This window comes from Oncorhynchus keta, chromosome 28, assembly GCF_023373465.1.
Source record: "Oncorhynchus keta strain PuntledgeMale-10-30-2019 chromosome 28, Oket_V2, whole genome shotgun sequence".
Taxonomy (NCBI): Eukaryota; Metazoa; Chordata; class Actinopteri; order Salmoniformes; family Salmonidae; genus Oncorhynchus; species Oncorhynchus keta.
Genome location: NC_068448.1, coordinates 25,612,178 through 25,626,711, shown reverse-complemented (window position 1 = coordinate 25,626,711; position 14,534 = coordinate 25,612,178). Strand labels below are relative to the sequence as shown.

General features: G+C 42.4%; 1 protein-coding gene across 2 annotated transcripts in view; it reads right to left on the bottom strand.

Annotated features, from left to right (window-relative positions):
* The window catches only part of LOC118360919 (calcitonin gene-related peptide type 1 receptor-like), a 31,131-nt gene that overhangs the window by 3,614 nt on the left and 12,983 nt on the right, over nt 1-14,534 (bottom strand). The window contains exons 2-8 of one of the 2 annotated variants that reach the window (XM_035740488.2): nt 9,274-9,328; nt 9,042-9,183; nt 3,496-3,603; nt 3,260-3,372; nt 3,007-3,098; nt 2,393-2,519; nt 2,078-2,231 (exon numbers count right to left, since the gene is read on the bottom strand). In XM_035740488.2, the coding sequence (XP_035596381.1) occupies nt 2,078-2,231; nt 2,393-2,519; nt 3,007-3,098; nt 3,260-3,372; nt 3,496-3,603; nt 9,042-9,183; nt 9,274-9,324 (787 nt within the window). In that variant the 5' untranslated portion in view covers nt 9,325-9,328. The remainder of the gene's footprint in view (nt 1-2,077; nt 2,232-2,392; nt 2,520-3,006; nt 3,099-3,259; nt 3,373-3,495; nt 3,604-9,041; nt 9,184-9,273; nt 9,329-14,534) is intronic. The other variant, XM_035740489.2, reaches the window with a different exon arrangement.

The following is a 14,534-nucleotide window of genomic DNA, read 5'->3' as shown; positions in this document are numbered from 1 at the left end:
GGGTCGCTACAGGTCACAATATCATCTGTATATACACTGCTCCCAAAAAATAAAGGGAACACTAAAATAACACTTCCTAGATCTGAATGAATGAAATAGTCTTATTAAATACTTTTTTCTTTACATAGTTGAATGTGCTGACAACAAAATCACACAAAAATTATCAATGGAAATCAAATTTATCAACCCATAGAGGTCTGGATTTGGAGTCACACTCCAAAATTAAAGTGGAAAACCACACTACAGGCTGATCCAACTTTGATGTAATGTCCTTAAAACAAGTCAAAATGAGGCTCAGTAGTGTGTGTGGCCTCCACGTGCCTGTATGACCTCCGTACAACGCCTGGGCATGCTCCTGATGAGGTGGCGGATGGTCTCCTGAGGGATCTCCTCCCAGACCTGGACTAAAGCATCCACCAACTCCTGGACAGTCTGTGGTGCAACGTGGCGTTGGTGGATGGAGCGTGACATGATGTCCCAGATGTGCTCAATTGGATTCAGGTCTGGGGAACGGGCGGGCCAGTCCATAGCATCAATGCCTTCCTCTTGCAGGAACTGCTGACACACTCCAGCCACATGAGGTCTAGCATTGTCTTGTATTAGGAGGAACCCAGGGTCAACCGCACCAGCATATGGTCTCACAAGGGGTCTGAGGATCTCATCTCGGTACCTAATGGCAGTCAGGATACCTCTGGCAAGCACATGGAGGGCTGTGCGGCCCCCCAAAGAAATGCCACCCCACACCATGACTGACCCACCTCCAAACCGGTCATGCTGGAGGATGTTGCAGGCAGCAGAACGTTCTCCACGGCGTCTCAAGACTGTCACGTCTGTCACATGTGCTCAGTGTGAACCTGCTTTCATCTGTGAAGAGCACAGGGTGCCAGTGGAGATTTGCCAATCTTGGTGTTCTCTGGCAAATGCCAAACGTCCTGCACAGTGTTGGGCTGTAAGCACAACCCCCACCTGTGGACGTCGGGCCCTCATACCACCCTCATGGAGTCTGTTTCTGACCGTTTGAGCAGACACATGCACATTTGTGGCCTGCTGGAGGTCATTTTTCAGGGCTCTGGCAGTGCTCCTCCTTGCACAAAGGCGGAGGTAGCGGTCCTGCTGCTGCGTTGTTGCCCTCCTACGGCCTCCTCTACGTCTCCTGATGTACTGGCCTGTCTCTAGGTAGCGCCTCCATGCTCTGGACACTACGCTGACAGACAGAGCAAACCTTCTTGCCACAGCTCACATTGATGTGCCATCCTGGATGAGCTGCACTACCTGAGCCACTTGTATGGGTTGTAGACTCCGTCTCATGCTACCACTAGAGTGAAAGCACCACCAGCATTCAAAAGTGACCAAAACATCAGCCAGGAAGCATAGGAAATGAGAAGTGGTCTGTGGTCACCACCTGCAGAACCACTCCTTTATTGGGGGTGTCTTGCTAATTGCCTATAATTTCCACCTGTTGTCTATTCCATTTGCACAACAGCATCTGAAATTTATTGTCAATCAGTGCTGCTTCCTAAGTGGACAGTTTGATTTCACAGAAGTGTGATTGACTTGGAGTTACATTGTGTTTTTTAAGTGTTCCCTTTATTTTTTTGAGCAGTGTATATTTTTATCAACCAAGCTTAATCATTTTGTTGATTAAATTTGACACTTTGTAGGCACCGGAGTTTGACACGTGGCTACAGTTGGTAGTCACATGTCAAACCCACAAGTGATTAAAGTTCTTCACTCGCTCCCTCAAGCTAAATCGAGGGCCGAGGGGGCAACGTTTGAATTTAACCTCCACTTATGTCGGCAATCAAACTGTCTCTGGTTTTGACGGGGATTCTCCCAAGGGAAAGTGGCAAGCGCAAGGGCTGAGGAGGTAAAATGAAAGTGTTTGGACTGCAGCCCAAGAGTGTCATGAGCTTCCATAAGGCCTTCTTAGATGACACAATGCATAATATAGAGATATGAAACCATAGAATAAATGTTCAACATTGTGCTAGGGGAACAGGATGCTGAAACAACAATGAATTTCAGATAGCGGAGCAGAACATACAGCAGTGTGACAAAGATGCAGTCAGTCACTCACCCCAACCAAGGACATAATACCAGCCCAGCTGCTGCTCTCCCACAAACACAGAAACGACGATGAGAGTGTGCAAGTAGATCCCCTCACACAGCATCCAGAAGTAGTTGGAGCCAAATATATACTGGTTCAGGACTGTCAGGATCTTGCATCCAATCTGAGAACAGCACAGGGACAACTTTCTGAAGTTGTCACTCATTGCCATACATTGTGGAGTGTAGCACCTCAAAATTGCATCTTCACCAACTTCATGAGTTCAACCAGTAGCCATTCATGTTCAGAGTAATCCCCCTGATGGCAGAGGTGTACATTACTTACAGGGTAGCTGGCCCCCAGCTGCTGGTTTTTGGCTACAGCAGAGATCCAGATGACGGTGCAGATGGAGTTGAAGATAAAGGACAGGAACATGTTCTTATGGAGGGAGATCCTCTGGCAGCTCAGACTCCTAATGGGAGGATTAGAACAGAGGGACACAACTCAAGAAACAAGGGGTGTGGTAATTACTTAGTAAAAAAAAATAAAAAAATAAAAGTGTAGGTCATAGGATAACTTTCTTATTTTTCACTTTTCCACTTCATGGTGTAGCACTAGTAGTCAAATGTTGTGAATTCAAGTTGGCAATGTAGGAAGAACCAAATACCTCTGTTTTAGAATAGAGAGCTCAGTGTGTAGTCAGAACCAAATACTTCTGTTTTAGAATAGAGAGCTCAGTGTGTAGTCACAACCAAATACTTCTGTTTTAGAATAGAGAGCTCAGTGTGTAGTCACAACCAAATACTTCTGTTTTAGAATAGAGAGCTCGGTATGCAACACCAACAGAATCACTTTGATTCAAGGATGTAAAGTGAAAAAGTACACTAATGTGACAGTCTACTGTTGTGCTCTGAATATCTGCCTCAATGGGTCCATGGAGGAAACCATGAATGACTTACTTGAAGTAGGAGAAGATGCAGAGTGAGATGATGAGGGATACCACAGACAATCCATGTCCCACAATGGCCAAGTAGTACAAGCTGAAAGCAAACTGGGCAAGAAGGGAATGAGGATACAAGAGGAAGCATTAATTCACTTCTTTAACTAAGTGGACACAATAGAGATGTTGACAACAACAATCACTAAATGGACTCTAATAAAAATGGTTTAGCCACTGTCAGAATTTATAAACTACTTGGCTTAGAAGTATACCATCAGTTTATCCTTGGTGTACATCTGACACTGGGTGTAATTGGACCAAATTCGGTTGCTCTCAGGGTGACGAAACCACTGTCCATCCAAGTTGCACACTTTGGTCGCTTTCTCTGTTTGAATGGACACAGGGAGAATATGGATGTCACAAAACATTTCAGGTAGGGCATCATCAGTAAAGATCAAGTCAGTTGAATTGTGATTGAATGAGATGTGTGGCTGACTGGCTGGCTCACCTGAGGGGTCAAAGTCCTGGAAGTAATCAGGGCAGAGCTGCATGGCCGTGCCAGGGGCAGAGTCACTCCAACATAGCCATCCGTCCCATGTGCGGTTACAGAATGTGCCTGCAGGGGGCAAAGAGGGAGGAGCAGCTGTTTGCAGTGTATTATAGTAATGCAACTATTTCATGTTTCAAAAAGTTTAGGTTCATTGCATTAGTGAACTCTGAACTGTGTATTATATCATGAACATATACAGGTTGAGTGACATCTGGTATTAGTGATCAAAGAACAGTTCTAATAACCTAGGTATAAATCTTTCACACTCATTTTAAAATACTGTGTTGGGTCGTTTTCTAAGACAAACTGAAAACAACAGTCTATTATTTTCTGTGAATGTGACGCAAAAGCCAACAGAGAAACGAAAAACAGATGGAACCCAACACCTAAAATGTCCCTTCAAAATATTATTGATATAAAACATTGAACATTGTATCAATACTGTACATTAAAACAGCTGAGAGAAACAGCTACATATGCAAACACACATATCACTTTAAATACATTCCTAGTAAACAATACAAGGAAGTCTGTGTCCAGGTTGTTGCATGTAGGGAAATAGAGCGCAAAATAGCATTTCAAAGGCTGTTATTTACTGAGCTCCAGTAACGGGGGCAGCTTGGAGACAAAGAACACTTCCCTCCTTTCAGACCTGAGGGTAGTCACTTCCCTTCTCCCTATTTCTCTCCTGACCTGCACTACTCCTCCACTCTTATTATGATGAGTGTGTCTGTGGCTGCATGTCAGTGGCGGTCAGTGCCATTTATTTAGATTATTAGACTGTATTTAACCAAGAGAACCCATTGAGACCAGGGTCTCATTTCCAATGGTGCCCTGAGAACAACAGTGAGCAACAATTCAAGCATGTTCACTACAAAATTACAGTTAAAACATGTAAAATAAACTAAGTTCCATTCAAAAGGGCAGTAGAAACAAATAAACTCAGCAAAAAAAGAAATGCCCCTTTTTCAGGGCCCTGTCTTTCAAAGATAATTTATAAAAAAAACAAATAACTTCAGATCTTCATTGTAAAGGGTTTACACACGGTGCTTGTTCAATGAACCATAAACAATGAATGAACATGCACCTGTGGAACGGTCATTAAGACACTAACAGCTTACAGACTGTAGGCAATTAAGGTCACAGTTATGAAAACTTAGGACACTAAAAAGAGGCCCTTCTACTGACTCTGAAAAACACCAAAAGAAAGATGCCCAGGGTCAGTGCTCATCTGCGTGAACGTGCCTTAGGTATGCTGCAAGGGGGCATGAGGACTACAGATGTGGCCAGGGCAATAAATTGCAATGTCCGTACTGTGGGACGCCTAAGACAGCGCTACAGGGAGACAGGACGGAAAGCTGATCGTCCTCGCAGTGGCAGACCACGTGCAACAACACCTGCACAGGATCGGTACATCTGAACATCACACCTGCGGGACAGGTACAGGAAGGCAACAACAACTGCCCGAGTTACACCAGGAACGCACAATCCCTCCATCAGTGCACAGACTGTCCGCGAGAGGCTGGACTGAGGACTTGTAGGCCTGTTGTAGGTCCTGGCAGGTCCTGACCAGACATCCCTGGCAACAACGTCGCCTATGGGCCCAAACCCACCTTTGCTGGACCAGACAGGACTGGCAAAAAGTGCTCTTCACTGACGAGTCGCGGTTTTGTCTCACCAGGGGTGATGGCATTTATCGTCGATTAAATGAGCGCTACACCAAGGCCTGTACTCTGGAGCGGGATCAATTTGGAGGTAGAGGGTACGTCATGGTCTGGGGCAGTGTGTCACAGCATCATCGGACTGAGCTTGTCATTATAGGCAATCTCAATGCTGTGCGTTACAGAGAAGACATCCTCCTCCCTCATGTGGTACCCTTCCTGCAGGCTCATCCTGACATGACCCTCCAGCATGACAATGCCACCAGCCATACTGCTCGTTCTGTGCATGATTTCCTGCAAGACAGGAATGTCAGTGTTCTGCCATGGCCAGCGAAGAGCCTGGATCTCAATCCCATTGAGCACGTCTGGGACCTGTTGGATCGGAGGGTGAGGGCTAGGGCCATTCCCCCCAGAAATGTGCGGGAACTTGCAGGTGCCTTGGTGGAAGAGAGGGGTAACATCTCACAGCAAGAACTGGCAAATCTGGTGCAGTCCTTGAGGAGGAGATGCACTGCAGTACTTAGTATCTGGGTGTGGCCACCAGCTGCATTGACTGTTACCTTTTGACCCCGCCTTTGTTCAGGGACACATTATTCCATTTCTGTTAGTCACATGTCTCTGGAACTTGTTCAGTTTACGTCTCAGTTGTTGAATCTTATGTTAAAACAAATATTTACACGTTAAGTTTGCTGAAAATAAACACAGTTGACAGTGAGAGGATGTTTCTTTTTTTGCTGAGTTTATATACAGTCAATCAAAACAAGTACTGTTTTCATTGGTCAGATTTATTTTTAATCAGAGCCCTGAATTCACCTTTTTGGACCAAATCATTTAGTTTTAGAGTGACCTGTAGGTCATTCCAGGACGGAGACGCATAGTAACTGAAAGCTGTCTTCCCTAACTCAAAGGAGACACTGGAACCTTTAGTACCAACCAGTCTTGAGAGCGAGTTTTACAGTTACTAGATGTCCAATTTAGAAGTGAGGTGAGGTAATAAGGGAGTTCCTGGAGAAGTGCTTTATATACGAATAATAGCCAATGTTGGGGTCTTCTGTTAGTCAGAGACTCCGAGCCAACAGAAATATATAAGAGACATGATGCGTACGGAATTCTCACCAGTGATAAAACGCAAGGCTGAGTGGTAGACTGAATCCAGAGGTTTTAATTGTGTCGCAATAGTCAATTACAGGGAGGAGTGTCTTCCTCCTATTTTCAAAAGTGAGACAGGATTTATTTTTATACTCGCAACTTTGTCAGTTTATCAATGTGTTTTTTAAAAGGCTGGCTTATCGTCAATCAAATACCGAGATAATTATAATGGGGGCCTAGCTCAATTTGGACTCCTCTTAATGTACATATATATATATGCAGGTCTTTAGGATACATTTTATGAGACCTGGAGAAAAATATAAACTTTGTTTTATCAACAAATTTTTGCACTAATTTAAGATTGAATTTAATCAAAGCCAAGCTGAAAATTGTGAACGGCCTGCTACACTGAGGGGACGGGAATAAGTAACTGTCATCCACAGAGATGTAAGCCCCAGTTGCTGTTGGGGGACAAACCAAAATGATGATTGTAAATAGGGAACAGTAAGGGCCTAGTACTGAGCCTTGTGGCACTCCTTTGGTTATGCTAAGAAAATTAGACTGAACTCCATAAGATATACACCGACTTCTGTTGTGCAGGTCATTTTTTAACCAGCCGCAGGTCTCTTGGTCCAGACCAACTTCGAATAGCAGGAGTGATAAACTATATCAGATACTTTCGACAGATCAATAAAAAGGGCAGCGCGCAGTACTCTTTCCTGTCTGGTGTGTTTATGTCATTTAAGACTCGAGACGCAGGGAGATGGTGCTGCGACCTGGCCTAATGGTGAGCATTCAGAATACATTTTCTAAAAAGGACGACCGCATTTGAGAATTTACCAAAAGTTCTAATATTGTCGCTAGACGTGAACGTTTTGAGGTCTGGCAATAATTATTAAGATCGCAGGGATCACCACCTTTGTGGAGCGGAAGAACAAAAAGGGCCAATTTTCACACGTTAGGAATAATAATTAAAATAATTAAAAAAGATTAAAAACATGTCAAGGGCTGCAGAATCAGGCATTTTTATTTTACATTTATTTAACTAGGCAAGTCAGTTATGAACAAATTCTTATTTTCAATGAAGGCCTAGGAACAGTGGGTTAACTGCCTGTTCAGAGGCAGAACGACAGATTTGTATCTTGTCAGCTCGGGGATTTGAACATGCAACCTTCTAGTCCAACGCTCTAAACACCAGGCTACCCTGCCGACCCAGGGCATGGGTCAAGCATGTCTGTCCCAGTGGATTTTTTTACATAAATAAAATAGGATTATTAGGAAAGTTCTGGACGCTAACCGATTACTTTCATACCATAACTGCTACACAGGGATCGGAAGGGTTGCATTCTTTATTTATTTAACAAGGCAAGTCAGTTAAGAACAAATTCTTATTTACAATGACGGCCTACCAAAAGGCAAAAGACCTCCTGCGGGGAAGGGGACTGGGATTAAAAATAATTATAATAATTTCTAAATGTAATCCGTTAGTTACTAGATACCAGTCCAAAATTGTAATCAGTAACATAACTTTTGGATTACCCAAACTCAGTAATGTGATTACTCAGTTACTTTTAGATTGTTTTCTTTTAATGAATCTTAGGGGAAAGTAAAAAGGATCCATCAAACGCATTTAGTGTTTCATCACATTGGTCTCTCACTTGTGGTTCGACTCGCTCAGGTGGAACAAACTTAAATGTGTGCCTTTTTTCAATGCTGAATTGAATGTTATTGAGAGAACAAAGGTATCATAATGTACTTTTTCTTTTTTCGCTAACATCCTTTCTGAATTTAAAAGTAATCTAGGTTTTTCAAAAGTATCTGCAATCTTATTACAATATTTTTGTGGGTAAAGTAACTGATTTACAGTTAGTTTCTTTTTAATAACTGATGACATGCAATCAGTTACTCCCCAACCCTACCTCTACACAACCTACATCGTTGTCACGATATTAGCTAACATCATAGTCAACAGCGGAACTAACGCGTTAGTAAACCTACAACCCAATCCATGTGTACAATCACGCAGTACAGTGTACAGCAAGCAGTTCAGCAGCTACACCGTTGGGGCCCAGTGGCAATAAATTGATAAAAAATTGCCACTGCGTTGCAGTGTTGGATAGCCTTGGCCAGCTAGCTAACATTTTAATATAATTCCTCTCTGTTTAAGTCAGGTTGTTGAGTAGGCTAAATTTGCTGCATTAGCGAGCGAAGTAAGTGAAAGGTAAACTAAGAAGAACAAAAAAAATGTAACTACCGTAGCTCTCTCTCTGCTGCTTTTCCTTAATTTTTTAAACAAAGGAATTTGTTCAAAACTGTTCAACTATTGTCTTTCTCTCTCTTTGAGTCAACTACTCACCACACGTTATGCCGTGCAGTGCTAGCTAGTTGCAGCTTCTGCTTTCAGTACTGGAAGAATTATCTGATGGGATGGACAACATGTCAGAGAGCTCTGATAGGTTGGAGGCCATCATCCGGAAGTAATCATAATTGCTGTGTAAGTCTATGGAAGGGGGTGAGTGAGAATAGTTAAGTATTGAAGTCAATGTACCCAGATGAGGATGGAAGTTAGCTGTCCTCCAGCTACACCATGGTGCTACCCTACAGAGTGCTGTTGAGGCTACTGTAGATCTTCATTGCAAAACAGTGTGTTTTAATCAGCTAGTTGGTGACTTGTGAATATATATTTAGTATGGTTTTTATTAGAGCCTCCACAGGTGCATGTGTGTGTGGGGGTGCATGTGTATAGTGCCTCACCATCTTCATTGTGTGGTGGGTCATGGAGAATCTTTAGGTAGCACTCAAACTGAGCTGAGAGGATCTGGCTGCGGGTCACTGTGGTTGACACAGGGTTGATAGGCACCTCTTCTGATTCCAGCACATCTTCACAGTGGCACACCTATTGGATATGTTTAAGGGCCCCTTTTCAGTTTCTAATATGACAAAGACATCACACACACACACAGAGAGAGTAGTCGAGCTCTCTCACCTCAACTCCCAGGAGTAGCACCGGAAGCCATAGTGCTAGGATCCTCCACATGGTTCTATATGGGACAAAGAGAGGTGTTGCCAGTGAGCATCAGTGAACTATGGCGAGAGGAATCACAAGCATGGAAATAATATAGAGGTGAGTGGCTGTATTTCTAACTTTGCGATATACTTCATGTGGTTTGGTTCACAGTGGGGATTAATTGCAGCAATAGCTCTTTTTTGAATGGACCACTCAACAATAATTGGCCATACTATGAGGAAACAACAAAAATACTTGTTTGTTCATGATTCTACTGTCCGTCTTTGCACTCGCTGAACACGCAGCGCAGTGTGTACAAATGTCTCAGAACAGGATGGCCACTCTCAATAGGAGGTCACAGCACCGCAGTCGTTCCACTCAAGGTCAGGGAACATGCATATTTACAATACCAAGCAGGATGTTTATTTGATTATGGTTGAAATTTGAAACGGGAAAAAACGTGAAGTATAACAGTCTATACACTCTTTAAAAGAAAGTGCTATCTAAAACCATAAAGGGTTCTTTGGCTGTCTCCATTGGAGAACCCTTTGAAGAACCATTTTTGATTGTACGTAGAACCCTTTTGGGTTCCATGTAGAACCCTTTCTATAGGGAAAGCCAAATAACCCTTTTTTTCTAAGTGTATATACAGTGCATTCAGAAACTATTCAGACTCCTCGACTTTCCACATTTTGTTACGTTACAGCCATATTCTAAAATTGATTGTTTTTCATCAATCTACACAAAATACCCCATAATGACAAAGCAAAACAACCTTATTCAGACTATTTGATAGGAGATTCAAAATTGAGCTCAGGTGCGTCCTGTTTCCATTGATCATCCTCGAGATATTTCTACAAATTGATTGGAGTTCACCTGTGGTAAATTAAATTGATTGGACATGATTTGGAAAGGCACACCATATAAGGTCCCACAGTTGAGAGTGCATGTCAGAGCAAAAACCAAGCCATGAGGTCAAAGGATTAGTCCTAGAGCTCCGAGACAGGTTTGTGTCGAGGCACAGATTTAGGGAAGGGTACTAAACATTTTCTGCAGTATTGAAAGTCCAAGAACACAGTGGCCTCCATCATTCTTAAATGGAAGAAGTTTGGAACCACCAAGACTCTTCCCAGAGCTGGCCGCCCGGCCAAAGTAAGCAATCGGGGGGGAAGGGCCTTGGTCAGGGAGGTGACCAAGAACCTGATGGTCACTCCAGAGTTCCTCTGTGGAGATGGGAGAACTTTCAGAAGGACAACCATCTCTGTAGCACTCCACCAATCCGGCCTTTATGGTAGAGTGGCCGGATGGAAGCAAGTCCTCAGTAAAAGGCACAACAGCCCATTTGGAGTTTGCCAAGGGGCACCAAAAGAACATGAGAAACAAGATTATCTGGTCTGATGAATCCAAGATTGAACTCTTTGGCCTGAATGCCAAGCGTCACGTCTGGAGGAAACCTGGCACCATCTCTACAGTGAAGCATGGTGATGGCAGCATCATGCTGTGGGGATGTTTTTCAGCGGCAGGTACTAGGAGACTAGTCAGGATCGACAGAAAAATGAAAAGAGCAAAGTACAGAGAGAGATCCTTAACGAAATCCTGATCCCGAGCGCTTAGGAACTCAGACTGGGGTCAAGGTTCACCTTCCAACAGGACAATGAACCTAAGCACACAGCCAAGACAACGCAGGAGTGGCTTTGGGACAAGTCTCTGAATGTCCTTGAGTGGCCCAGCCAGTCCCCGGACATGAACCCGATCGAACATCCTCTGGAGAGACATGAAAATAGCTTTGCAGCAACGCTCCCAACCAACTTGAGGCTGTAAACGGCTGCCAAAAGTTACTTCAACAAAGTACTGAGTAAAGGGTCTAAATACTTATGATAAAGTTTTTATTTGTAATACATTTGCAAAAAAAACTCACAATGGTGTATTGTGTGTAGATTGGTGAGGGGGGAAAAAAACTATTAAATCAATTTTAGAATAAGGCTGTAACGTAATAAAATGTGGAAAAAGTCAAAGGGTCTGAATAATTTCCGAATGCACTGTCGGGTCCTCTCTCTTCAACGGCTTGTCACCTGACCAAAGTCCCAAAGGGAGACACAGGGACATCGTGTCACACATGTTCAATAGTGTTCTTGTCCAAGACTATACAACACCCTTTCACAATCAAGCCACGTTCCCAATCCCTTTACATCTGTAAAACTACTATTTGCCTCCTATGCCAAGGAAAACAAACTGTAATGAGAACTGTAATAACAGTCTGGTTGTTATCATAAACTGAGTAGTAATGAGCAGAATATTACATTCTGAGGACACCAATTTATCAGATGAGAGAGAGAGGGAGAGAGAGACTGCTAGGCCTGCGGGGAAGAATGTCCAACAGAAAATGTTTCCATGGAGGGACATATTTTCCATGGAGGGACTATTTTCAGGTTGTTCTCCATCATCTAGGGTTGTGTTTCCATGGAGGGACATATTTTCCATGGAGGGACTATTTTCAGGTTGTTCTCCATCATCTAGGGTTGTGTTTCCATGGAGGGACATATTTTCAGGTTGTTCTCCATCATCTAGGGTTGTGTTTCCATAGAGGGACTATTTTCAGGTTGTTCTCCATCATCTAGGGTTGTGTTTCCATGGAGGGACTATTTTCAGGTTGTTCTCCATCATCTAGGGTTGTGTTTCCATGGAGGGACATATTTTCAGGTTGTTCTCCATCATCTAGGGTTGTGTTTCCATGGAGGGACATATTTTCAGGTTGTTCTCCATCATCTAGGGTTGTGTTTCCATGGAGGGACTATTTTCAGGTTGTTCTCCATCATCTAGGGTTGTGTTTCCATGGAGGGACATATTTTCAGGTTGTTCTCCATCATCTAGGGTTGTGTTTCCATGGAGGGACCTATTTTCAGGTTGTTCTCCATCATCCAGGGTTGTGTTTCCATGGAGGGACCTAGATCAGTCTATCAAGTGAGTGACACCCTTCACTTTCTCCTTTTATGAAGGATAAAGGTCATCAGCAAACATCATGATCACACAACCCTAGATGATGGAGAACAACCTGAAAATAGTCCCTCCAACTGCCCTTTTGATGCACTATAGCTCTAGCATAGTGGTCAGTAGATGTTTTGCCAACAACAGTTTTTTTCCCAAGAGGAACCCGTTTGGGTCCCAGCTAGAACCCTTTCTACAGAGGTAACCCAAAAGGGTTCTCCTATGGGGATAGCCAAAGAACCCTTTTACACATCCCATGTAGCTCAGTTGGTAGAGCATGGTGTGTGCAACGCCAGGGTTCTGGGTTTGATTCCCACAGTGGACCTGTATGAAAAAAGGATGGAAATGGATTCACTCACTAAGTTGCTCTGGATAAGAGCATCTGCTAAATGACTAAAATGTAAATGTTAGTGAATTTTCTGCCAACTACAGTTTTAAGTATGAAATACAATGTTTAGTTGAGTAAATCTAGTTTAAAAAAAAGTGTTAACACCACTGTAGTTTGTCTGTGAACAAAGCTGATGTTGTGTCATTGAATATTAGTGTCTAACAAGTCTGGGATTTGTTTTATTTTCAATTTAATTTGGCACCATGCTTTGCCACATTTAATTACCCCAATTAACAAGTATTGATTCCATCACATGCAGTGTTTGCTATCAAAGCATTTGAATTCCTGTAGACCAGACAAATAGGCCTAATTAGGCTGTGAAAAATATCAAGACCAAGAAAGAAACTGCAAAAGAAAGCCTTAATCAAGCCGTTTCATTTGTTGCCAGAAACAAAGCCATGACTCATGAGCTACAACAGCTTTGGGTAAAGACCCATTTGTCTATTGTTATTGTACTGTTCTGTGTTTGTTGCTTTGATGTAGAGAATCGTAAAACAAAAGATAGAGGCCATGCTGTGATTGTGAACACCCTTGACTTGTATAAGAACGAGAAAGACATTACCAGAGGCCACTGCCTCCTATCATTACCCTGACATGGAGGGGAAGAGTAGTCTGTTTGGATACGTGTCTGTGGCCAACACTAGCGGTCCCATACTCTGAGTCCTAATCTAGGTTCAACAGAACTTCAACTCAAAACAAAACACACCAGAGATTGCGTTAAGAAACTCACATCCCTGGTCCAGCATCCTAGGTAATCAACATATTTAAAGATCATATTGGTACTTATATTAATAGTTGATGCAAAATTTTGATTTACACTATTTACATTGATTTATTCACAGGTTTGCACACTGACATATTTACAGGTATGACTATTTAAAAATGGTAATTACTGCTAGAAACTGTCCCTTGACTCCCAATCAGGAGGCTCTTCATAAGCACTCAAATAATTCATTCATTCCAGTCCAAGTCTTTTAAGTCTGACTCACAGGAATGTATTCTGTGTTCAAAGCTTTCAAAGCACTTTTACTTGTTTTGATTATCTTCTTGGGTTACATATAGCACATGTGGACTTCCATAGATAAATGAAAATGTCCATTTACACTTTCATAAATGTCTCCATGTACCATGGAGTGTATGGGTAGGTTCAGACAAGCCTTTCTCTTGTTCACTCTTCCTTACATTATTTTCTACCAAAGAGTCCTACCACTGGAAAAATACAGATGTGGCTGCAGTGTGTCTTCCCACATGAAAAAAAATACTACAGTTTTCTATAGTAAAATGTAGTATACAATACAACACACTCTAGTAATCAAGTCAAATCAAACTGTAATGGTTGCATACACATATTTAGCAGATGTTCTGGGGGTGTAGCAATGCTTATAATGTAGCAAAAAGCTTGTAAAAACTAGTATCCCTCGATCATACTTACTATAGAATGTTGTAGTATACTATAGAATAATATAGTAAATACTACAGTATTATCAGCAAAAACACACACTGTAGCAAATAAAAGTAATGTTTTTTCACTATAGTAAAAACTACAGTATTTAATTTGCATATACCCTGCCCATTCCCCTCCCTTTGTATTGCAATTTGTGCCACCCATTAGTGAGTAACCTAAACGCAAAGTGTTGGTCATATATTGTGTTCCCTACAGGTGCAGACTCAGCGCTTCTGCTCTGTTCGGACCCCAGTTTGACCTATCTACAAGTTATGGAAAATGTGTGCTTTTCTCCAGTATGTTTCCTGAAGGAGAAAAAATATAATAAAACAAAAACACTATAGTAAACACTGCAGTAATGTCCACAAAAACACTACAGTAAAAAATACAGTATACTAGTCTGCAAAAACAACAGTAAATACT